Below are 24,701 nucleotides of genomic sequence, written 5' to 3' on the forward strand. Positions count from 1 at the left end.
GGTCAAGGGAAGGAAATAGGGCTCAGAATATGTGAAGGAGAAGGGTCTGGAAGAGACCAGAGCCTCCGATGTTAAACATCAAAAAAGATGCTTTCTCGTGAGGATGAGGGTGTGAGATGCAATCTCCTCCTCACGCACTGTTGGCGAGAAAGCAAGTTAGGATAATTTAGTCGTATCTGAATATGGAAACCTTATGATTCAGCAGCCTCAGCTCTATACCTCTGTTCCACTGAAATAATAATACAAAGATGAAATGAGATAGGTGCTGAGTTAGTCACTGCAGCATTATTTGTAATAGTAAAAATCCTAGAATCCTAGGAAAACGGTTGTTAAAATGACACAAACTTAGCATGAATACTGTGCAGAGCCATGTATATTCCTACATATATTCTCCTAGAAAGCTGTCCCTGACATAAGGTGGAAAAAAATAACAGAATATATACATAAAACCATTTATGGAGGTAAAAAAGGCAGTGGAGGGAGAGGAGACCCAGAAAAACAATATAAACAGAATATAATGTACCCTACATAGACTGTATGGATGTTGTAAAGATGTGAGAGTTGTTTTAAGAAAGCACATGATTTGATAGCAGAATTAGAAAATTCTGCAACTGTAACCGCTCTGGTGACTGATCTCCTCCTTGGACCTCTGCTGGTGTCTGCCTGCCTGCAGCCTTCACTCTCTCCTGACCAGGCTCCTCTGCTCCTTCATTATTTCTGCTCCTCTCGCTTTGGCTCCCCCAGCCCCAGCCCCAGCCCTGAGGCTCCTGCCTCTGTGCTACCCACCGTATGTATGTATGCCTCACAGGGCTACCATATTGGCAGTGTGATTTTTGAATATTCAAATTATACGCATTGACCTGATTTGGCTTCATTTTTACCACGGGCAGAAAATAGAATTCCATGAGTGGATTAAAAAGCAAGTCAGAGGCCAAAAATGCTAATGGGGACAAATGGACTCTCAGGTGGAAAGAGGACTACATTTTTCAATTATTTAACAATCATTTATTAAGATGGTCATATTCAGAAAAAGCATAGACTGTTTTGAGAAAATCAAATTAAGTAAATTCGTGTTCCTTAGGCATATTTTGTTCTAAATCTTCACGTTAATTTTAGTCATTTAATTCAAGTTGTAATTAATACTGTAAATGATAATCCAGTGATGTTGTCATGTTTTTCTTGGGTAGGTTATGATCATTTTTGAAGAGGCTTCTTTTTCAAAATGTGACTAAAATGGTTTTGAATTTTTTTTTCATCCTCTGGCTTTTCACTTTTACCCATGCTTAAATTTAAAAAGAAAAACTAGTGTGGTAATATTTATCATGGCCTTTCTAGTAAAATAATCTTGTCTAAAAATAGATCAATGATTCTAACATTTTTGGAGAAAAGGCTAACATGACAGTTACAAAGATAAAGGAAGGTGGCTTACTCAGACGACACATACTTGGAGACCTACTTCGTACACCCAGCAAACAGCCACAGGTATTTTTGAAACCTTCCTTGTGGTGTTTAATGTAATTTTAACTGTATAACTAGCACGTAATATGTTAAAGACCTGCCAAAACAGGAGAGATGAAATCCTTATTATCTTCATGTGACTATTTGTGTTAACATATGATTCACTCAATACCATTATTTTATGATTTTTGTGAAAATTATCTTCCTTATGATAAAAGAATGGATTTTTAAGCACTACTGTTACTATTTGAAAATATATTATTTCATTTAATCTTTTTAGTAACTCTGTGAAGTAATTATTAATGTTATTACCACTTACTGATGAGGAGATTAAAGTCTATGGAGTTTAGGTGACTTTTCCAAAATCAACTTTATTTTTCTTCATATCACTAATCACCTCCAGAGCATAATATGCATTTAATTTTTTTTAAGTTTATAGAGATATGCAACTCTCTGTCCTACCTCCACTAGAATATAATTTAAGTTACAGCAGGGAAGTTGTCTGTTTTGTCAAATGTGCTTGATACATTTATAATTGTGCCTAATAGATAATGGACATATTTGCTGAATGAATGAATAAAGTGTCAAAACAGGAAAAGTATGAATGGAATAGGATAATTTTTGAAAACAAAGGAACAAACAAGCAAAATTCCATCACTTGTTCTAAATCCTTTGCATATTCTATTTAACCATGCTACCCCTGTTATCTCTGTGTTGGTTTATTTGAAGGTTGAAGTCTACATCAATGAAATTCCAGCTAAATGTTCAGGTGACTGTGGGTTTACCTGGGATCCCACAACTACACCTCAAGTTTCAGCCATAAGCCCCTCCCAAGGTAATCTCTTGCTTTTTAACTTGGAGTATGGGGTAGAAGACAGTTAACAAAAACGTAAACTCAGATAATGATTTCTTTATATTCCAAGGCATCAACTAAGACAAGCAGACTGTTCTACGTAGTGAAAAACTCTATCAGATCAGAAAGCTATGGAAAGATCATTAATTATCTTTGGGGGAAAAAAAAAATCACTGTTGAGGATGGACTCACTAGTCCTGCTTCTCCAGTTTCATCAAGTTAGAATCAGTCCCTAAAATTTCTGATACTGAGGCATTTTTGTTAAACTCTACGAGCTAGAGTGTTAATTGGAATCTTTTATCATATAAGACCACTTCTTCAAGGAGATATAGTACTCAAAGGCTGGTAACAAGACAGCTGCTGTTCAGTAAAAGAAAATAAAGTCCTAGATATGAGCATAAGAGATAGAGAAATTATTGCCAAGAACTCAGTCTAGAGGGACACATCATAAAATATCTTCCTACTGTGTGATTGCTTTAAAAAACATGATTACCTTTATGTCTGAACTTAACAAAGATTGAAACAAACAGTATGACTAAGGGTTGTTAAGAGGTGGTTTTTTTGCAGTCAAAGAGATAAGCTCAGGTACTATAATCACATATTTAGTCTTGGTGGCTAGGAGGAAAATTCACCTGCTAACTACATATCAGCACAAAAAAAAAAAAAAGAGAGAGAGAAAGAAAAAAACCCACACACATTGAAGTCTCTAAAATAGCATGTCGTTGTGTTGAAATAATATATTCTTCAGACTTTTTTACAGAAATGATACCAATTTGGGGATAACATGAATTATCCCAGAGTTTGTATTGTTATTGTAAAAACTTCGGAACTCTCAAGAATAAGGATTTGATGAACTTTAATTTGGTTTTGGTCCTTTGGTATTCTTATTTTTGAATCCATCCTTGTATTTTGTAATGGATTTCCACTTTTATATGCACTTCCTTAAAAAATATTTCTTACTCAAAATAATTAACAGCCTGAATTGCCTTTTGTCACATTTTGGTAAATGTGAAAGTAAGGAAAAAGTAAGTTTAAATAATGCTATAAAAAACACCCATATTCTCCTCACTGAAAATTTAACAGCTGTTAACGCTTTGTCGTATTTAATTCAATCATCAATTTCAGAGATAAAATACTATAGGAGCAGCTGTAGTTCTCTCTAAGCACCATGCTCAGTGCTAGTCCCCTGCAAACTTCCCCAGAGGCAATCATAATAATTAATTTTGTCTGTTTTCTTCCATGTCATTTTTAATACCTTTTGTATGTAACACACATATGGTAATTTTGCCAGTTTTTAAAAAATTTACAAATGAACCATTGCATTGTAAATATCATTTTCATCTGACTTTTGTCATTCAGCATTTGTTTTGAGAAATATTTATACGGTTTTATGCACATCTAATTCATGACTTTAAAATACTTCATGGATATATCAGTTTATTTGTTCCTCTATTGATGGACATTTAGATTGCTTACACATGACTGTATTCAGCTTTCTTGTACAAATCTCCTATTACATACATCCTAGGGCTTCTTTAGGGTTTATACCCAGGTGTGGAAATGCTGGTTATTAATTGAATTTATGTGTATTCAGTTTATTAGATGACCAAATTGCTTCTCAGAGTGTCTGTGCTTCCAGCAGGTATGAGAGCATCATACTCATTATCTTCAGCAGTACTTGATACAGCTTCCTAATTTCGGTCAACTTGATGAGTGAAGAAATTTACCTCATCTTTGTTTTAATGCTGTCTATTCCCTGATTCATAATGCACAGAAACATCTTCTCATATGTTTTTGGGACATTTAGATTATTTTTTCTTCTGCAAATTGCTTGTCAGCATCTTTTATCCCTTTATCAGATTGTCTTTTTTCTATTGACTTGTACTGTGTGTTTATATTATGCTCGCCAATCCTTTGCACATGTCTTCTCCCAGTGTATCATTATGATTTGCTTTCGTATCTTGTTCATGGAAGCATTTAAATTACTAGTTTATTTTATGTATCTTTTCCTTTATGGTTAACCATGGCTTCTGTATCTTATTTAAGATATCCATCTTTACATTAAAGTTATGAAGATATTTGATCATGTTTCCTTCTAAAAGTTTGAAGTTTTGTTTTTCTTTCTTAGCTACTTAAATTCATGTGGAATCTATGTTGTGTGTGATGTTACATACGTAGGGTGACCATGTCATTTATTGACCAAATCTGGATACCTTTAAGAGTGAATGGAGAACATTAAATATAATATGCTGGGATAGTGGGTGTAAACCTTGACTATCCCAAGCACTTTAGGATGTGTATTACCCTAGATAAAGGAATCTTATTCTGTTTCAAATGGAAAGTGTCCACAACAGTAACTGTACAATTTATCCCTTTCTCATGAATTTGTGTTGTCAGCTCTGTCATAGTCTAAGTTACCATATGGAGGATATGTCTGTGTAAGTTTTTTGTCGTAAGAGTAATTTTCCTTGCCTTACATCATTCCATATTTTGAATCAGATCATTCTTTCCACTAATCTCTTTCAACACACAGATTCAAAACATGGAGCAATGCACAGTAATTCAATGGAGAAAAAGTACCATTGCTAAATGTGTCTTTTTCTCCCACTTGCTTATAGGCTTATTGTTTACATCTTAGAAGATAGGCTCATTTTTCTCTGAGAAACATCTATATTTCATAACAACAGATTCTGTGTTTTGTCATTTTAATATTGTGTTTTAAATTTATCATTTGCAGGGTCCTATGAAGAAAGCACAATTCTAACCATATCAGGTTCTGGATTTTCTCCTAGTTCAGCTGTATCAGTCTCAGTTGGGCCAGTAGGTTGCTCTCTTCTTTCTGTAAATGGTAAGTTCTTTTAAAATTATTATTTTTTTAATCTTATTATATTTCTCTAAGAGAAAGTAGAATCAAGGAGCAGTGTTACAATAATGATTATCCTATAGAGTACCTTTGGGGTCATGAAATTGGTTATGACCACAGGCTAATTCTTTCACTGTTGTACAGTGTCTTTATCCTATAACAACTGATTTTTATTCTTCATTTTCTCTTCATAAAGTGATTACATGAAATCTTTCCTTTGGTGTATTTCTGGGACACAAAAATACATAAATTGCTGCTCTGGTATTCCATGGTCCCCTCTGCCCATGCTTTGAAAATGTCACATTAGTCATAGCAAGAGGACATAGCCTTCTTCCCAGACTTGTCCAACAGAACCTCTCTCCATTAACATAGAATTTAAAGATCATTCAAATAGATAAACAAGATTACACTGTACAGCACAGGGAAATATACACAAAATGTTATGATAAATCACAGAGAAAAAAAAAGATCATTCATATTTTCTACTCATGAAAATGTGAGGACCATAATTATTTATTTCTGTGAAAATTCTCTTTCATAATCCCAGGGATTTTCCTTATTTGAATAAGTTGGAATTATGGAATCAAATTCATCTTCCATGTAATTTAAGTTGTTTTTAATTTAGATCTTCTATGCATTCTTAAGATCTAACTGTCAATATTGTACCTTTTTTATAAGTGCACATAAATGAAGTGAAAATATGTTTTTCACTTGGTTTTTGATCACCTTTCTTGATAAAACCTACTATTTTATTCAGTTTGGGACAAACAATATATTGGACCAAAGTTTTTAGAATGATTGCTATAAATGGTCTTATAGATTAGGATTTTACAATTATTATTATAGTAACTTTATTTTGCAACAGTAGCAATCAGGAGCACATTGTTTACTCTGCTTTTGTTATTATTTTACCTTCCTCTTTTCTAGCAATTTCTGATTCACAACATCAGGTAGTTTGTAAAGATGTTCCTCCCATTAATATCTCAGCAGGTTTCCTTAGATATGTTTCTTGGAGTATAAAAATGGAGTCAACTCATTATATTTGCAAATACAATATTTCAGTAATTTTATCTCACAGAAACATTTCCTGACCATTTTCTTCTTCTTTTATCACAAGACAATGAGATCAAGTGCCAGGTTCTGAATGGAAGTGCTGGGCATTTCCCGGTTGCTGTGTCTGTAGCTGATGTTGGACTAGCACGAAGTGTAGAGGAGAAGGAGGAATTCCACTTCATTTATCACAGTCAGATCTCACACATCTTGCCTGCTTCTGGAAGCCTAGCAGGTAATAGTTAATTGCTCTAAACAAAGAAAATTGCATACATTACCATCATTTTATTGAACTGTTTCTAGAACGGGGAAGGGAGAGGACCCCAAAGCTTCCTCATATAGAACAAAGGAGACTCCCCTTTTGGAAGGCATAGTGATTCAATGGATGACTAATTCTTTTGTTTCTTATGAAGCACAAGTCAGGGTGACTGCTTATACTTACGTCTTAGGTTATTGAATTAATATCATCAATTATTACATGTTTCTATAATAAGCTCATCAATTATGTCAAAATAAGATTTATTAGTTATTATTCTGCTTACCAGCTGCTCCATTTGTAACCACAGTCTCAGTGGAGCTACTTGACCCAGAAAAAGTTCCGGGAACAAATTGGAGAAAGGGAGGCTGACTCAGAAAATGGAAAGAAAACATGTTTTTCCTGTCCCACTTCGTTTCCTTTGTGGTTTTGTTTGTTGTTTGTTTGTTTGACTATGCTTAATTTTGAATTTTATGCTTTGGCTTTGATCTTTTGGGTGTGTTTTGTGTTTTTATTTTATATTGTTTTTGTTTTGTGGAGATTTTGTCTTAGTTTTCTTTTTACTTCAAGGTATTAAAGTTTGGAATTTGGTAAGAGTCTTAATTCACTATCATTTCCCACTGGTTAAGCAAATAGAAATGGCGTAATTTCTCTTTAGGATGAAGAAGACACTATGGAAAATAGCAGTTGCAAATTTTAATTGCAAATTTATATTATTTCATTAAATCACTTAGCCCGGCCCCTCTGCAATTCCAGACTAGAGCTCAGGCTGGGGTGTGTGGTGGTGATTGTATACATCTCAAGTCTGGTACTTGATCTATTTGCCAACCCATCTCGAGTGATTAGACAATTCTTGAATGATGAGATACATTATTGCCAAAGAGCCTTCTTGTTATAGTTAATCTGTTGTTGTGTTGTTGTTTTTGTTTTTTTACATATGAAGGTGGTACTCTCCTGACTCTATCTGGATTTGGTTTTAATGAAAATTCAAAGGTATTAGTTGGAAATGAAACATGCAATATAATTGAAGGGGATTTGAATAAGATAACCTGCAGAACACCAAAAGTAAGGCATCTTATACAGTCATTTTTTTTTCTAAGTCTGAAATCTTATTAATTAAGGCACATCTCAGTAAGAGTTAAATGCCATATTTACTGAGCAAATACAGAATTTCTGTTATGCTTTTTAACAATTATTTCTTCAAATCTTTCTGTGAAGATCTGAATACAAAATGTCATCTCCACAATCTAGATACATAACATCATTAAGGAGGGCAGAGATATAAACCAATGTTACACAATGTGTTCCATTTGGAATAATAGAAGTAGATACAAAGTGAAGATAAAATACAGTGGGGAGAGGGTGTCAGAAAGTTTTATGGAAAACTTGATGTTCTATCAGAGCTTGAATGATGATGATTAGGAGTTGACCAAGAAAATCAAAGGATGAAAAAAATATGATAGTAATAAATAGTCTAAAAAACTCAGGGAAGCAAATCTCGACATTTTGGATTTTTTAATAGGAATATATATTTTAAGTATGCTAAAGTTGCAGTATGTTAACAAATCACACACACAACGTGAAGTTTCCTATGGAATATTACATTTGAGGACTGATCATTGTTCTTTATTTTTAAAAATCATCTTTAAATTTAAACTAATTTAAAGTGTTTTATTTACTATGTGCAAAAGAATGATGAATTCAGTCACTAGTATTAAAAAATGTAGCAGATTAAGTGTTAATATTATGTAGCTAAAATCTGTAGGAAAAGTGAATTTGAACATGTGTTGGACTGAATGTTGGAGATGAGAATCTAGGGGGTACAGTAAGTTAGAACTTGTTGAATTGTGTCATTCACTTAAACAGTGAGTGTGCATTAACTAAATACTAGAGGCTGGGGAAAACTATTTTCCTAATTGGGAACGGTATAGGTTACATGTCAGTGTTTATCAGTGAAGACACCAAATATTTTTCTTAGGGGTCCAAGTGTTAGTCTTGGATTCTGGAACTCTGTCAGCAAAAGATATAATAATGTCCTTTGTCCATAAGTAGGAATAAAAATTACACTTGAGCCTATTTTAAGAGGAAAAAACCCAAAATTTTCAGTACCATAGGCTTTATTAATTAGAGAACCACTTGTCCAGAACATCTGAACTATTTTGCAGAGCCCTCGGGAATCCAGTAATATAGATGCATTTAAGTTGATTATATGCACCTACAAAACCGATACATCATAGACCTTTGTCTAAAGAATTCAATCATGTAACCTCCATTTGACACCACAACTTTCTAAATATTTGATAATTGACTCTGATTCATGACTTTGAAACAAAAATCTTTGGAAATTTATTTTGAATAATTTGATTTGTTTTTAATGGATTTCTATATTACAACATTTAATTTTTTATTGTTTAATTTTTCTCCTCTTGTTTCAGAGAACTGAGGGTACAGTTGATATTTCAGTTATTACCAGTGGATTTGAAGCCACGGCAAAGAATGCTTATAGTTATAATTGTTTACAGACTCCAGTTATAACTGATTTTAGTCCAAAAGTACGGACAATACTGGGTAAGAAATTCTTCAATAAGATTAGGATTTGAGATGTATATATATATTTACCATTTCTAGAAAGTCTTATGAAGCATTTTCTCCTGCAGTTACATTTCTTAAAGCAAAATCTGTCACAAATTTTCTTTTTTTAACCATAAATTGGTCTATTTGTTATACCAAGTAAATCAAAGGATGAAAAGTTCTATTTATTATACCAGGTAAATCAAAGGATTATATCACTTTGAACATGTGCAATGAAAGGAAAAATATTTTTTAAAAAGTTCTTTGTCATCTTTTTTTCTCTGTTAAACAATTAAACATGAATTTTATCTTCATGCGGAAACTATCAATTCTTTCGTTGATTTTCTTTTATCCCTGGAAGTGTTAGGATTTCCTAAATCCAATGAAAGATAGGAGATGAGTTGATTTACTTCATATTCAAATTTCACACTACATAAGAAGTTGACTCTTTTTGTAAAACTTTTCTCTTAAAATAATAGGAGAAGTTAATTTAACGATTAAGGGTTATAACTTTGGAAATGAACTCACACAAAACATGGAGGTATACGTTGGAGGAAAAGCCTGCCAGGTCCTTCACTGGAACTTCACAGATGTTAGGTGCCTTTTGCCCAAGTTGTCTCCTGGAAAACATGATATCTGCGTAGAAGTCAGAAACTGGGGTTTTGCATCAACAAGGTATGGTAATAACCATAAACTTGATAAAGTCGTGGAGAACATGGTGCCAATGTATTGGGTTAGGAAGAGAAATGGTCATTAACTTTATAATATTTCAGTTGCTTTCTTCACCTTTCTACAATTCCTTTTGCAAAAGGTTCTGAAAGTAGCTCATAAAATGCATTAGGATGCTTAGGTTTGAGGCCAGTACCATTCAGATTAGATTGTAAGATTCTCTGCAGAACTAGGCTTATGCGTATGTCACATGATTTTCATTCACTCTGGAAATACGGCCAGTGGGGAATAAAAGGGACATGTTCCCCACCTTAATGGTGCCCACAGTTTTGTCGGGGAGGCAGATTTCAAACAGAGGATTACATCAGTAACTTAATGATAAATGTGGAAAAATCTGTGGGCAAGAGGTCCCAGGTGCTGCAAAAGCATATCATAGAGAAAGCTAACTCTTCCTCAGGGACTGAGAAGAGTTCTCTGAAAAGGTGACCCCTAAGCCAAGAAATGAGTAGGGCTGCCAGGTGAAGCAGAGGATGGAGAGAATCCTCCTCTAGCTCTAACTTCCCTTTAGGTAGGCGTTGAGTATTTTCTTCCCTGAAGCTGTTTGTCAACTGGTAAAATTTTAGTGCTGGCATAAGGAAGTTACTGGTGTAGGATACTTAGAAAAAGAGGAAACTGGAATTTAGGGATTAAAAAAGGCAAGTAAAACTGATGTCAGAGTAGAAAGAGAGATTGTTGCAGGAGAATCTGTGGGAGGTGGAGGCAGATGAGCAACAGTAAACACAAACCTCATCCCCTCCTACTTTCACAGGGCAGAGCTCACATGGGAACCAGAAGACTGTTGGCTTGTGCTTTGGCTTGATGATTTAACGGGCAGAACTGACCGCATACAAAACTGGGTGTTCGGGTGGTGGTTCGAAAACTACCAATTCAGTTATGATGAGGAAGTTAAATCAGAGTTAACACAAAGGCTCGTCTGAGTTATGGTGGGAGCTGAGATGTAGAAACCAGGTCTATATGTCAGGGCAGAAAAGCGTTGTCCATTTCAATGGCTTCCTAGCAGACACCCTGTCTGTAACTAAGCAGAATATATTTAAAACCCTCTTGTTGAAATAGTGAGAAGGGGGATCATGACAAGTTTCCAACAAACATAGAAGATAAATTCAAATTAATACACAAAACTTTAATTACTTATATTAAATATATGGAATTTCACTACTGTTCTTTTTCATAGATACTGCTGCCTTTTTGTTTTATTCTAATGAATATATAAAATATTTTAAAGGATTTCATCTGTTTCTTGTGACCTCAGTTCCCATAACCATATTTTTCCTATAATATTTTAAGATCTTCCATCTCAAACTCTTCTGCCATGGGATTTTCAGAAATCTAATCTTCATATTTAGGGGAAGAACTGTTATATATGTATACGATCCAACTAAATTGAGGTCATGTTAATTATCATATTCTCTAGTTTGAAATAGTAATGCCTAATGAAATATTCGCTTACTACCTCTTAAATAAATCATATTCTAATGAGTTTAACAGCGTGACTCCATGGAAAACTCATTGAAATGTCTATTAATTTTTCTTTTGCAGAGACAAGTTAAATGCTTCTATACGATATATTTTGGAAGTGACCAACATGTTTCCACAAAAAGGCTCCTTATATGGTGGAACTGAAATCACTATAATGGGTTTGGGCTTCAGCACAATCCCAGCTGAGAACACTGTGCTCTTAGGTACGCGTTTCACCCTCACAGGAAGGCTGTCATCATTCTTCTCATCTTAAAAGATGTGCTATAGGTGCTGACTTATTACCAAAACACTCTCAATCATGGAAGCTTTATCTTTCTATTAGCTTATGAAAGGTTAGGTGTATTTGGTTAGGTGGCGAAGAGAAGTTAAATAGCTGCTTTTGGTTTCAGTGAATAATCACTGTGTATTTAATGTGTATTTGAAGAAGAGGAGGTCTCTGTTCTGGAACTAATCAGTACTCAAACACGATTACTATCAGGAAGACAGTACCAGAGATCCTACCACGTAATGTGGAGCTGCCGGGCCTTGACTGTTGACTCACTATGCTTCCTCTCTGTATTTCACAAAAACTATTTGAGAAAATGAGTTTTTCCCCTGTGTTTATTCTGTTTAGGGTCCTTCCCTTGCAATGTGACATCATCCTCAGAAAATGTCATAAAATGTATTCTTCACTCAACAGGGAATGTATTCAGGATTACCAACGGTGGGGAAGATTCAGGTATCAGACAGCATTTATATGTTGTAAATAATGGAAGCACATTACTTGGAATTAATTTGATTTTTATTTGTAATACTTCAAAATATTCAGAGAATAAATATGGTTATTTCCTTCTATAATTTGTTAATAATTTGTCTAGAATTTATCCCCTTGACATAGGGGGCCACATGTAGAATGAATCAGTGGTAGACTTGAGACTAAAAAGCTAAACTTTAAATTTCCAAGTTCATCGAGGGAGGGTATAGCTCAGTGGTAGAATGTGTGCTTAATATGCATGAGGTCCTGGGTTCAATCCTCAGCAATAGAAAGAAAGACAGAAAGAAAGAAAGACAAAGACACAAAGGAAGGAAGGAAGGAAGGAAGAGGGAAGGGAGGAAAACTTAATTACCTCCCCCCTAAAAATTTTTTAAACATAAAAAATTACAAAGTTCAGGAATTGCCACTTGGTTTTACTGCAGTATAAAATCTCCTAATTACCATAATCTGTTTTCAGTTGTGGGTTTCTAAATAAATATTAAAATTGAAACTATATTTTTGCATGCCTGAAGCCTGAGAACATTTTTATGTTTAAAGAATTGATCATAGCTTTTAAAAATATTCCATGTGATATTTCTGAACCACTTGTTTATTGGCTCTGATTGTTTTCGAATTGTCTCTCAGTCATCAGTTTTGGTTTGTGTGGTTTATAGTTTCCTAATTTTCTCTTTATCTCACTTTCCATTATTTCTGTTTATTTTTGTTTTGTGTTTTAATTAGGCACATAAAAGTGTTGCAATGTTAATTAAAAAGTTTTTTCACTAGTGGCTGTATAAAAAAGCAATATTTTCAAAGATAATTATTAAGAATTTTTACTCCTTTTCCTTTTTTTCTTTAAAAATGTGACTCAATTCTTGCTCCCAGTGCATGGATTAGGTTATGCCTGGTCACCATCAGTCTTGAATGTGTCTGTGGGAGACATAGTGACGTGGCATTGGCAAGTACATCCATATCTTAGGGGAATAGGATATAGAGTTTTCTCTGTCTCCAGTCCTGGAAGTGTAATTTATGATGGCAAAGGATTTACGAACGGAAGAGAAAAATCTGCAACAGGTATGTTTCCACCTGATCGCTTTTGCATCATGCTTCTTCTTCCTAGATATAATAAAAAGAAATTTTGTTTAGATTTAAAATACTTCTGCATAAATGGTATATACAAAGAAACAAAATGGTTTAGTTGGCATTTATTTATTATAGTAAAAATATTCACATATTTATGAAATATTCTAAATGAGTGTCAGCAAGGCTTTCTATATATCAGATAAGTTCTGATGTCAGAAATATCTTCATTCATTCTGGGATAATCAACCAATTGAAAAAATATATCCAAACATGTAAAATACAAAGAAAACTGGAATATGTGTTTTAATCATAGCCATATGGTAGCAAGTAGTGAACTTCTGTTGATTGGAATCAGCTTTAAAATCAGTATTTCTCCTAGGACAGTGCCTTTTAGACTGCCTGTTTTGTTCTACACATGTATCTGTATGAACTTTTTACTCATGAACCCAAAGTATTGCTTATTTTTCATTGTACGCTGAGTTTTTCTTTAAGAGTTGGCAGGTAATGCCAGACTTAACATGGTCTTTCTAGAAAAATCAATGCTGGATATTGTTTTCCTGGAATGTAGTTTCAACGTACAAGACAGCTGTTTCATAGCCATTTTTTAGTCATTTCCTTACTACTTCCAGTTGAAATATCACGCACGTGAAAAATGAGAAACCTGTCATCTGCATATGTGTTTGATCATTTCAAGTTCCTTTTCAAAGATGCGTTAACTGCTTCTATTTATTATGTGCTCTTATTTTATGGCAGGTTCATTTTCTTACCAATTTACTTCACCTGGAATCCATTATTACAGCAGCGGGTATGTTGATGAGGCTCAATCCATTTTTCTCCAAGGAGTCATTAACGCCTTACCAGCTGAAACCAGGCACGTTCCCCTGCACCTGTTTGTGGGTGGCAGTGAAGCCACGTATGCTCCGGGTAAGAAAGTATGTGGTTTTTCTGGAGTAGGAGGCAGATGACTGAGTCTAACTGCCTCTTACTAGCACACGAACTTGAGTAGTTCCAGACTGCTGTGAGGCTGGAATTTATTCTACAAAATAAGGATCATGTTAATGTTGCCCTGCCAGTCTCCCAGAATCCTTGTGAGCCTCGAATGAGATGTAGCGTGAAAAAGTTCTGATATTCCGCATGTGCCAGAAAATGTATTAAAATGTGTGATGATGTTATTGCTTTATTTTCCCCATGGGTTCTGGCCTCAGACAAATTGAAAAATAAATTAATTCTATGTTCCGTCTTTACTGTATCATCTTTGTCCAGGTCTTTCTTTTAACTTTGTTGTGCCTGAGGCTCCTCTTGTCGTTTAAAAACAAGGGGGTTTACCAGTACCTAAGCCACTGTCATCAAAATAGAGTAATGCAGTCTGAATACAATTCTTGTTTTAGAAAATAATACATGACTTACAGGCAGTTCTTTTGTCTAAAGGAGGACCCGTGAATTTGCACTTGGGAAGCTCTGTGGCAGGCTGCCTAGCAACAGAACCCCTGTGTGGCCTGAACAATACTGAGGTTAAAAATTCCAATAGATTGCTCTTTGAGCTTTCAAGTTGTTTTTCACCATCTATAAGTAACATTAGTCCATCCACTGGAACAGTAAATGAGTTGATAACAATTACTGGACATGGCTTCAGTAATCTCACATGTGCTAATAAGGTAAGAATATATAAAGATCCTTTTACTTGTATATAGTCAGTGAAAGGGAAGAAAGATGTTTCACTCACAACCTTGTAATTTAATTTACAACAACTTTATTGTGATATGTCACATCCTGTACGATTCACCCATTTAAAGTGCACAATTCAAAAACTTACAGTATAGTCACAGTGTTGTACATCCATCAGCACAATTTTAGAACATTTTTCTTATCCCACAAAGGACTCCACAATCCTTAGACATTACCTCCAACCCCTCCATATCTCCCAGCTCCAAACAACCACTAATCTTTCTGTCTCTGTGGATTTCCTCCTGGGGTTATTCTTATGAATAGAATCATACAATATGTGGTCATTTGTGACTAGCTTTATTCACTAAACATAATGTTTTCAGGGTTCATTCATGATGTACAGTGTATCAGTACTTCAGTTCTTTTTGTGGCTGAATACTGTTCCGTTGTATGGTGTATACATTTTATTTATCTATTCATTAATTCATGAACATATGGTTGTTTTCACCTTTTGGGCTATTATGAGTAATGTAGCCGTGAACATTCATGTATGATCATAATTTAGTTTTAAGATTAACCCAAGATTTGCCTTAGTCAGCCCCCTAAATTAATTTTATGAATTAAAAGTTTACACATGATCAGTTCCTTAAATTTAGTTGTTGCTAATACAAAATTTAAGTTCATACTAGAGTAGCATATTGACTTGTTTTCATATTCATTTTACTTTCAGGTTACAATTGGTAGCTATCCCTGTGTTGTAGAAGAAAGTAGTAACAATTCCATTGTGTGTCACATTGACCCTCAAAACTCAATGGATGTTGGCTTCAGGGAAATTGTCAGATTAACTGTCTACAACCTGGGCACTGCTATCAACACACTGTCTAATGAATTTGATAGGCGATTTGTACTTTTGCCAAACATCGACATGGTGTTACCAAATGCAGGATCAACTACAGGAATGACAAAAGTGACCGTAAAAGGCTCTGGATTTGCAGGTCCTTCTGCAGGTGTACGAGTCCTTATGGGTCATTCTCCATGTAGCGTTCTGTCAGTGAATTACACAGCCATTGAATGTGAAACATCTCCTGCCCCCCAGCAGCTTGTGAAAGTCAATCTTCTGATCCATGGAGTGCCTGCCCAGTGCCAGGGGAACTGCAGCTTTTCGTATTTAGAAAGCATCACTCCTTCTATAACAAGAGTCTCCCCAAACTCCATCACAGGGTCTGCACAAGTTCTTATTGAAGGAGAAGGTTTTGGTGCTCTCTTGGAAGACATTTCTGTTTTCATTGGAAACCAGCAGTTCAGAGCAATCGATGTTAATGAAAACAACATCACTGTCCTTGTGACTCCTCTTCCAGCTGGGCTTTATTCTCTTAGTGTTGTGGTGGGAACAAAAGGCTTGGCTCTGGGAAACCTTACTGTCCGCAGCCCCGCAGTAGCATCTGTCACACCAGCTTCTGGAAGCACTGGAGGTGGAACTACTCTGGTGATTACAGGAAACGGCTTCTATCCAGGCAACACCACAGTCACTGTTGGGGATGAGCCTTGTCCAATTATTTCTGTCAGTTCCAGTGAAGTCTGCTGCCGCACCCCAGCAGGGAAAGCTGGGACGGTCAGTGTGAAGATCTCTGTCAACGCAGTCGCTTACCCACCTCTGTCATTTACGTATGCCTTGGAAGATACTCCACTTCTCAGAGGAATTGTCCCAAGTACAGGTACTCCGATACCTGCCTGTTTGTTGTCTTGATACCATATTATCAGTAATATTTATTAGCACAGAATTGGAATTATGTTTATGAATCATTATCAGAATGTGATTTTAGACAGTCCCTCTTAACCAATACATGAGATTTAAGTTCTTTGTTGTCTCTGTTTTGCAATTATTTTTCACACATTGTTGGGATAAAATTTTAAGTCAAGTTCTCACTTCTATTTTGAAACAAAATCCCCATTAACTTTACCCAGATTTCAAAATAAGGAAGAAATAGACAGCTATCTATGGACTAGAGTTGGTCATTAATCTATGACATTAATGTTGATATGGAACAGGAAATACCTGTTAAAATCCACAAGTAGTTGATCTTTCTAATATTGAGAATCTTTTAGAATATCTTGTTTCCATGAAACTACAATTGATTACTAATTTATTAATACAACAGAAGTCTTTTTAAGGGGGAAATTGGCCCATTCAGATGGAAAAAATATTATAAAATAGGGTTTACTTAATTATTTAGCATGACTTACTTTTCTAAGCTAAGAATAGATTGAAATGTCTTCTTGATTCTTTGTCACTATGCTTTGCTGTTTCTGATCATCTTGAAGCTTCTGGAATGCTTATCATCTATGTAATGAATTCTGGAGAGGCTGCTGCACTGCAATGGCTGAGAACATGTCCTTGACACCTTGAAATTTTCTTTTAGACATCAAGTTTTCCCATTTAGAGTTTTTGAAAAGCAAATATTTACCATAGCAATGGCATACTTTCCCCTCATGTATTTGTAATCTTTGCAAATGAAGAACTAGATATGTTCCTTATTTCCAGTGAACTATTTCTGTCTCATCACTCTCTTTGAATGTACCTTTCAAAACAATTTGAAGATAGAAGAGACTTATAGACAAGTGAGAACTGAGCTGTTTAATTTACTGAACAGATGAAGCTCTCTTACACTTAGAACAACACTTTTCCTATGAAAGGTGAAAATGCCAGACAAGAATAAAAATTTAAGACCGCCAAATATTTTTGTACCTTTTCTCTTAAAGCTATTCCTAACATGAAAGATCACATTAATATCTGTGGGCTTTAAAATGACAAGTTATACTTCAATGATCCTTACTATGGTCAATTATATGGTTATTTTTACTATTACTACTTGAACTAAAAGCAAACTACTGCTTGGTGACTCTACATTTGTAACAAGTTGTGTTGATTAATATCTATTCAGTTATTATGTAGGTGTGTAGGTATGCATTTGGATGACCATGAAAAATTCCATGTGTGTAATGGCCTCAGTATATGTTTCTAAAAGAAGGAAGGAAAAGAAGACTGAAATACTTTATTCTGTGTACATCTATTCAAGGCATTACCATTAACATGTCTATAAGTCATTAAGTTAATTCCATTTTTCTGTATTTTACTATCTTACACCTGATTATTTATATATCTTAATTTCTTTATCAAGTCATACACTTTGAAAATATTTGAATTAAGAAAAATAGTCCATTCTTCAGAAAAGTTGCAAATATCAGGAAAGTACCAAAAGTTTCAAAAAGTAAGCTCCATCCCAAAAGGACTCTAACCCACCACCCCTGCTCAGGCATTCACATTCTTCAGCTCTGGATCTTTCTTCTCTCTTTTCCAGTAGCCTGAATTATTAGTAATTTACAACTCAGTAGGATGGAGAGACCTGCTGAAAAATAATGAACATTGAGATAAATATCTTATAGTTATTATATCATAGACTGCAGTGAAATTATAGCCAAAATGTATATGACACAACATGTAATGTTGATATTTATATTAGTTTTAAAGTACTGGATATTACTTTGCTTATGGAAGTCAATAGGTATATCTTTAAATGCATGTGTAAGTCTTGGAATTTAGATATATTTACATTGTCTGCTTCTTTTTTTTTTTTAAGGTCCACCAGGGACTGAAATTCAGATCACTGGATCTAATTTTGGTACCGATATCTTGGAAATTTCAGTGGCGATAGATAACATCCAGTGTAATGTGACCATGGTCAATGATACTGTGTTGCAGTGCATCACTGGAGATCATGCTGGTGGCACTTTTGCTGTTATGATGCATCATAAGACAAAAGGCTCTGCTGTGTCCACAGTTGTATTTGAGTACCCACTCTCTATTCAGAATATTCATCCAAGCCAAGGTACTCACAAATGTGCCAGAACCTGGAAATATTTTATATTGTTTCAGTAAACACTTACTTAAGGGGGAAAAAAAACATGTTCTTCAAACCCTGCTAAAAGTTGTAGCTTCTATAACACATTAAAATGTTTTTGTTTATACATCAAATGAGCAAGCATGTAAGGGTATCAATTAATCATTTCAAAATATTTGTTTAATGCCTGTATTTCTTTTAGTGCTATATAATTTCTTTAAAATTTAGTCTTGTTGAAATGTCCAAGTTATATGTGGAAAGCTTTTTAAAAATCATGTTTAGACATCACTGGCCTGTAATTATGTCTACATAAATATTTTTTCCTATTTGAAAATTATTTTATTGGTTAAAAACCTCAAGAAAGTATAACCTATGCACTTTTAATTAAAATAGTAATTATATGTTTATGTTTTGACTCCTCTGAAATTCTTTGTGACATTTCTTTTCAATAAAATTTTAGTTCTTAGAAGTAGTTTAAAAATAAATGACCGGATGTGACATTTACTCAGTGGAAGATTTAAAAAAACTACAATCAAAAGAGATTCTGTTGCACTAATATAAATAATTTCAGTTGTAAGAATTTCTTCCTTTAATGTAATTTACTTCCATTTCAGGTTTTGAAATAAAGTTAAATATGTGTACGAAAGAGTTTTTCTTTTCATTGACTTTGTCCCTTTCGTATGTCTTCACTAGGGAGCTTCGGTGGTGGTCAAACCATGACTGTGACAGGCACTGGGTTTAATCCACAAAATTCAGTTATATTAGTGTGTGGCTCAAAATGTGCTGTTGACAGACTTGCATCTAATTCTACAACATTATTATGTGAAATTCCACCCAATGATGGTAAGTAGTCAGGAAAAAAGAATGACAGTCTTTGAGAACTGTTTAATTTTATGGAGATCAGTTTTTCAAGTTTTCATGTTCTTTGCAACAACTGAACCACCTTTATGGCTTTCCTGATTTTAAGCAACTTCTTCAGAATTTTTGTTTCTAGGTTTGTATGTTTTCCAAGATTCATAACATTTGGGTTAGATAGAATTATTTGGAGTAAATTGCAGCTTTTCAGTTTATCACGTAAACTGAGCATGCCGCATGGATGACATGTTTTTAGCTCCCATGGGAGGATTAGCTTTTCCTTAAAGATAGGATAGTACAGTGGTTATGAGTGTGGATGCTGGAATGCGTGGCCAAAATTCAACCCCAGGGTGTGTCTTTGGGCAAGTTATTCAACCTCTCTGTGCCTTAGTTTCCTCATCTGTAAAATGAAAATAATCACATTAGCCTCCTTTACAGGATTATTGTGAGATTTAATAAGTTAATGTACGTAAAATGGATAGAATGATATCTGAAACATGCTATGTGAGTTGCTATTATTATTACTCTTATTTATTTTTATTTAGTGGTCAAGAGCCTGGGCTCTGAGGATCCCCTGAATTTGTTTTGCCACTAACTGTCACATCAGCTAAATAACTTAGCTCCTCTCTGTTTCAGATTGTCCATTTATCAAATGGAGATAAGAGTAACCCTAATTCAGTGGGTTATTGTGAAATTTAAATATCCGGTACTTCAAGTACCCTACAAATTTTAATTATATAACAAAATTTAAGAAGAACCAAAAAGGATAATATAGATGAATAAAGGACATAGTTTATGTGCAAATATTTTTTAAAACATTAATGAAGTTTGTTGAAGCTTTTCTAAATGCTTCTTCTGATTTCTTAAATAAAGAATATTGAAGAAAATGTAACATTTCTCTGACTGTGCTATTTACATTTCAACATCAGAGTTCATACCCTGATTTCTTTTTTTAAATGCAGCAGTGCTGTCAAGATTTGTTAAGGTTTTTCAGGTCGTTTGTCTTAATACTAGTTCTGCTTCTTTTCTCAGCGTTTTTGTTTTGAGTTTGCAGTTTTCCTGTCTCTCGCCTTGCTTTCAGCTGTCCCTCCTGGCTGTCATCAGCGTGCCTGCGCTTAACTCTTCTTCCTTCCTTCCTCTCTAATTTGCAATGTCGTCTCCTCTTGGACTGGAAGACCAGATAGACAGGTTTGTAGAATTGTCTGTAGTAAGAGGCTCCGAAGGAGGGTCTAAGTGTCTTTCCCCTGCTGATAATGTGCATGAACTTTGTGATATTTTTGGCTACAACAGGAGATCTTTATTATTTCATGTATAGCCTGTGAAAATGACTTTGGGCAAAGGAAGATGGTATTGAAAATGTTTGGGGGTTTTGGAAATGAGTAAGGGCCTGATGGCAGAACTGGACTCATCTGATCCTTGTATTGTAGGCGGGGGACCTGAGCAGCGCTGTGAAGTGAGTGTGGTCAACGGGAAGAATTTGTCTCGGTCCACAGCTCCTTTTACCTACACCATGTCGCTGACTCCACTCGTCACCAAAATCGCTCCCCAGAGAGGCAGTACAGCAGGAGGCACCAGACTCACAGTCCTGGGAGCGGGCTTCAGGTCCTGTCCTCACGTGCACATACATCAGTGCCTGTTTCCAGACTCCAGCTGTTGTGCGTGCTCTCCCGTGTGCCAGAACAGTGTCTGAGCGTGGTCGTGGAATGTGTGCCCATCTGCTCAAAAGCCACCTATCTTTACTGACTACATAGTCTGTGTCAGGGACCTTCCTACCTCATAGAAACTTCCTACCTTACCTTCTTAGATATTTTTCAATCCCATTTTGTGATTAGAAGACTAATATTAGAGAAGCTACATAACTTTCTCCAGATCCCAGGAAGTAGCCTCACAAGCATAAATCACCTTCTGGGTATGTTTTGCCCAATGTCACATCTGCAGCCATCAACTGCTTCATTGGGTCAATGAAACACCTCTTCAGGCACCTGGTCCATTTCATTGTAACTTGTTAGATTCCTTTTTCCTAAACATACTCATTATTTTGCACTATCATTATCCTTCAAGTGGATAAGGCTGACTTTAAAACCCCAGATCATCTAAAATCATAGCAAGCAGTTTTAATTCCTCAAGTACTTTTAACTACCTTGGACTGCAGTTTTACAAGATTCAGTTCCAAAGTCTGTGAATGTGGTGAAAATGTCACGTAGACATAATGAACACTGAGAGTCTCTTACAAAGATGCCTGTTTGGAGTCCAACATAGAATCTCTCAATAATTTGGACACAAGCAGTTTTCCTCCAACACTACGATACTTGCTAGTTTCTACAGTTTTATTTCCTGACCTCTCCATCTCTTTGTTTAGTTTTTTCTCAAAAAATATTTTGAAGTTTTACTACTGAAAAAAGTGTCAATCTGTGCTTTGATGCACATCGGGTAGGAGCATTGTTTTTACAGTAATGCATATGAAGAGGGTTTGACTGTGTGCCCTAGAAATTTGAGAAAATCATCAATGTTTTGTGTTCCCCTTTCTACTCTCCAGTGAAAATATTCAGGATGTTCTTGTCACTATAGCTGAAGCCAGATGTGATGTTGAGTATTCCAACAAGACGTATCTCATCTGCATGACAAACGCCCACTCTCCTTCAGGGTGGGCTTCAGTGCGTGTCAACATCAGAGGCATCGGAGTGGCCAAACTGGTAATGGTGCTGTGGGCTAGAACAGTCTCAGCGATAGGCAGATTCGCATTACGGGAGGTGAAGTAGTTGGTAATGGACTTTTTGCTTTGTTAATGTCTCCAAAAAACAGCTGAAATGTGACTATAATGAAGCAGATCTTCATTTTGCTTATTACTAAAATTTTATTATTTCAGATTTCTAATTATTCTGGGTTGTGGGGTAATTGGTAATGGATTTTTTTCAGGTTTTTTTTTTTTAATTATTGTGAAGTCAACCAACAGGCAGCTCTAACATATTTAAAGTAGGTTATACTTGACTATTAATGATGGTGTTCATAGTTTCAGATTTCTTCATTTTGAGAAACTGAACGAAGAAGAATTGTGACAAAACCTCTGAATATAAAAGTGTTTCATGTTCTGTTATAGGATAATGCTGACTTCCTCTACGTTGATTCCTGGTCCTCCAGCTTCTCATGGGGAGGAAAGTCTCCCCCGGAGGAAGGCTCACTAGCTGTTATCACAAAAGGACAGACAATTTTGCTGGATCAGAATACCCCTATCCTGAAAATGTTGCTTATTCAGGGTAAATGTCTGAAAATCTGTTTATTGTATTAGACTCTGCCTGCGAAATATGTCTGTGACATTACTTTAATCAAAATTCATGACTATGAACATCCATAGTTGTGTCGTGTTTTGAACACAGTGTAGTACTGAGTTCTTTAAACTGAGTATTACAATCCATTTGTGGTTATGAACGTGTTTATTGTGTTGCAACCAGAATCTTTTAATGAAACAGAATAAAGTATATCAGTGTACTGCATTCATATGTGCAAGCAGCTTTTAAAGTTAAATGTTTCTTGGAACTTTTGTTTCAATAACTGTGTGTGTGTGTATACGCCAGTGCACATGAAGTGGATCACAACAGTAAAAGGTATTTCCTACTTAGAAAAACACTAGTAAATGGGTCCCGGGGATTGTAAAATCATAGAGATTTTGTTAAATGTTATACTCAATGACCCCCGACTCCCCCTCTTCGATGCCAGGTTGTGATTTAACCTTTGCCTATGAACGTGCTTTTTCCTGTTACCTGAAGTTCTCTCTGCTTCTTAATGTTCTGTTTTTAATACAGAAAACTAAATAACCGGAACTGTTACAATTGTGTGCAAAAGAAGCAGTAATTGGCAAGAGTAAAACGCCTGGGGCTTTAGTGTATAAACTTTACCATAATGGTTTTAGCTTTTCAGAGGCCTTTGCATTTTGTTTTTGTTTTAACTTCTGGGATAATAGCAGTGTCGTGGTTATTTGAAGTTATCAACTATGGAACCTTTGGGCAAGTGATGTGTCACTGTCCACAAATCTGCATCAATCTCATAAAAAATATGTCTCATTGTGTTCTTTAATAATGCTAACCAGGCTACAGCTGTTGCTAGTGCACGTTGGTGGATAAAAAACTCAGAGCTAATGTTGGCCGTGTGATAGTTTCTATTAAAAAGTGCTTTTCTCTTTTTTAATTTTTTTTCTTTTTTTAATTTTTTGTTCTTAATTTATATTTTGAGGTCCTGTGTTTGTAGGACTAGAATTCATATAACTGCACTATTTAATAGCATTTAAAATAACAAATGATTAAGGGAAAATAATCTGCCCTGGGATTTGGTTTTCTATCAACTCCCTGGGTTTTGTATTTTTATACTTTCCGTTGCGCAAGAGCTGAAGTGAAGTCACTTGCATAGTGACAGCAGATGAGGATAAGAAATTAGATTTTAATGTATAATTTAATAAATAGCTTTTAATAAGAATTTTCCTGTGATATATTTCAAAATTGTATGGTTCATAGGTGGAACTCTGATATTTGATGAAGCTGACATTGAACTCCAGGCAGAAAATATTCTAATTACAGATGGAGGTGTCCTTCAGGTATACAAGAGAACTTGATCTATATCCATTGCTAACGTCTCTCTATTTCTTTTTAAAATAGTATGTGTAAAATACACAGTTTAATTATGCAAAACTCTCACAAGTTTATCTTTGTGTGGGTCTCTGTTCTTAGCATAAAATCTTGTTTCTGGATTTTAAAAATTCCCAGAATATTTTTTGTGCACTTAATGGGAAGATAAAGTGTGCTGTCATAGAGCAGAATATTAAATAGAGCATTAAAAAAAATTGGCTCTGATGTGTGGCTAAAGTCAATCAGTATACTTTCCAAAGGTCTGGCATAGTGTATTTGGCTGACTGGAAAATGGAAGGTTTATATTATGGAGGAAAGATATGGAGAAAGGAACAATTGATTCTCAAAAGAGAAGGTAGAAAATGAAAGAATTTGCTTTTGAGTGATTAAAACTGCGGACAATGACTTTTAACTTTCTGAATGACGCTTGTGAAATCCCTTGCAGATTGGGACAGAAGCATCCCCATTTCAGCACAAGGCAATCATTACCCTGCACGGGCACCTGCGATCTCCTGAGCTCCCAGTATATGGTGCCAAAACGCTGGCCGTGCGGGAGGGAATCCTGGATCTGCACGGTGCGGGGCCAGAGGGCTG

General features: G+C 35.3%; 1 protein-coding gene across 1 annotated transcript in view; it reads left to right on the top strand.

Annotated features, from left to right (window-relative positions):
- PKHD1L1 (PKHD1 like 1) overlaps positions 1-24,701 on the top strand; it is a 133,471-nt gene that overhangs the window by 51,891 nt on the left and 56,879 nt on the right. Inside the window, exons 26-45 of the mRNA XM_072949613.1 lie at positions 1,360-1,482; positions 2,188-2,293; positions 5,049-5,159; positions 6,292-6,459; positions 7,424-7,545; positions 8,916-9,048; positions 9,531-9,726; positions 11,317-11,459; positions 11,870-11,974; positions 12,875-13,063; positions 13,826-13,996; positions 14,501-14,727; positions 15,468-16,452; positions 18,376-18,624; positions 19,330-19,479; positions 20,919-21,093; positions 22,028-22,184; positions 22,589-22,745; positions 23,997-24,076; positions 24,553-24,682. Coding sequence (XP_072805714.1) covers positions 1,360-1,482; positions 2,188-2,293; positions 5,049-5,159; positions 6,292-6,459; positions 7,424-7,545; positions 8,916-9,048; positions 9,531-9,726; positions 11,317-11,459; positions 11,870-11,974; positions 12,875-13,063; positions 13,826-13,996; positions 14,501-14,727; positions 15,468-16,452; positions 18,376-18,624; positions 19,330-19,479; positions 20,919-21,093; positions 22,028-22,184; positions 22,589-22,745; positions 23,997-24,076; positions 24,553-24,682 — 3,877 coding nt within the window. The remainder of the gene's footprint in view (positions 1-1,359; positions 1,483-2,187; positions 2,294-5,048; positions 5,160-6,291; positions 6,460-7,423; positions 7,546-8,915; positions 9,049-9,530; positions 9,727-11,316; positions 11,460-11,869; positions 11,975-12,874; positions 13,064-13,825; positions 13,997-14,500; positions 14,728-15,467; positions 16,453-18,375; positions 18,625-19,329; positions 19,480-20,918; positions 21,094-22,027; positions 22,185-22,588; positions 22,746-23,996; positions 24,077-24,552; positions 24,683-24,701) is intronic.

The sequence above is a fragment of the Vicugna pacos genome, chromosome 25 (genome assembly GCF_048564905.1).
Source record: "Vicugna pacos chromosome 25, VicPac4, whole genome shotgun sequence".
Lineage (NCBI taxonomy): Eukaryota > Metazoa > Chordata > Mammalia > Artiodactyla > Camelidae > Vicugna > Vicugna pacos.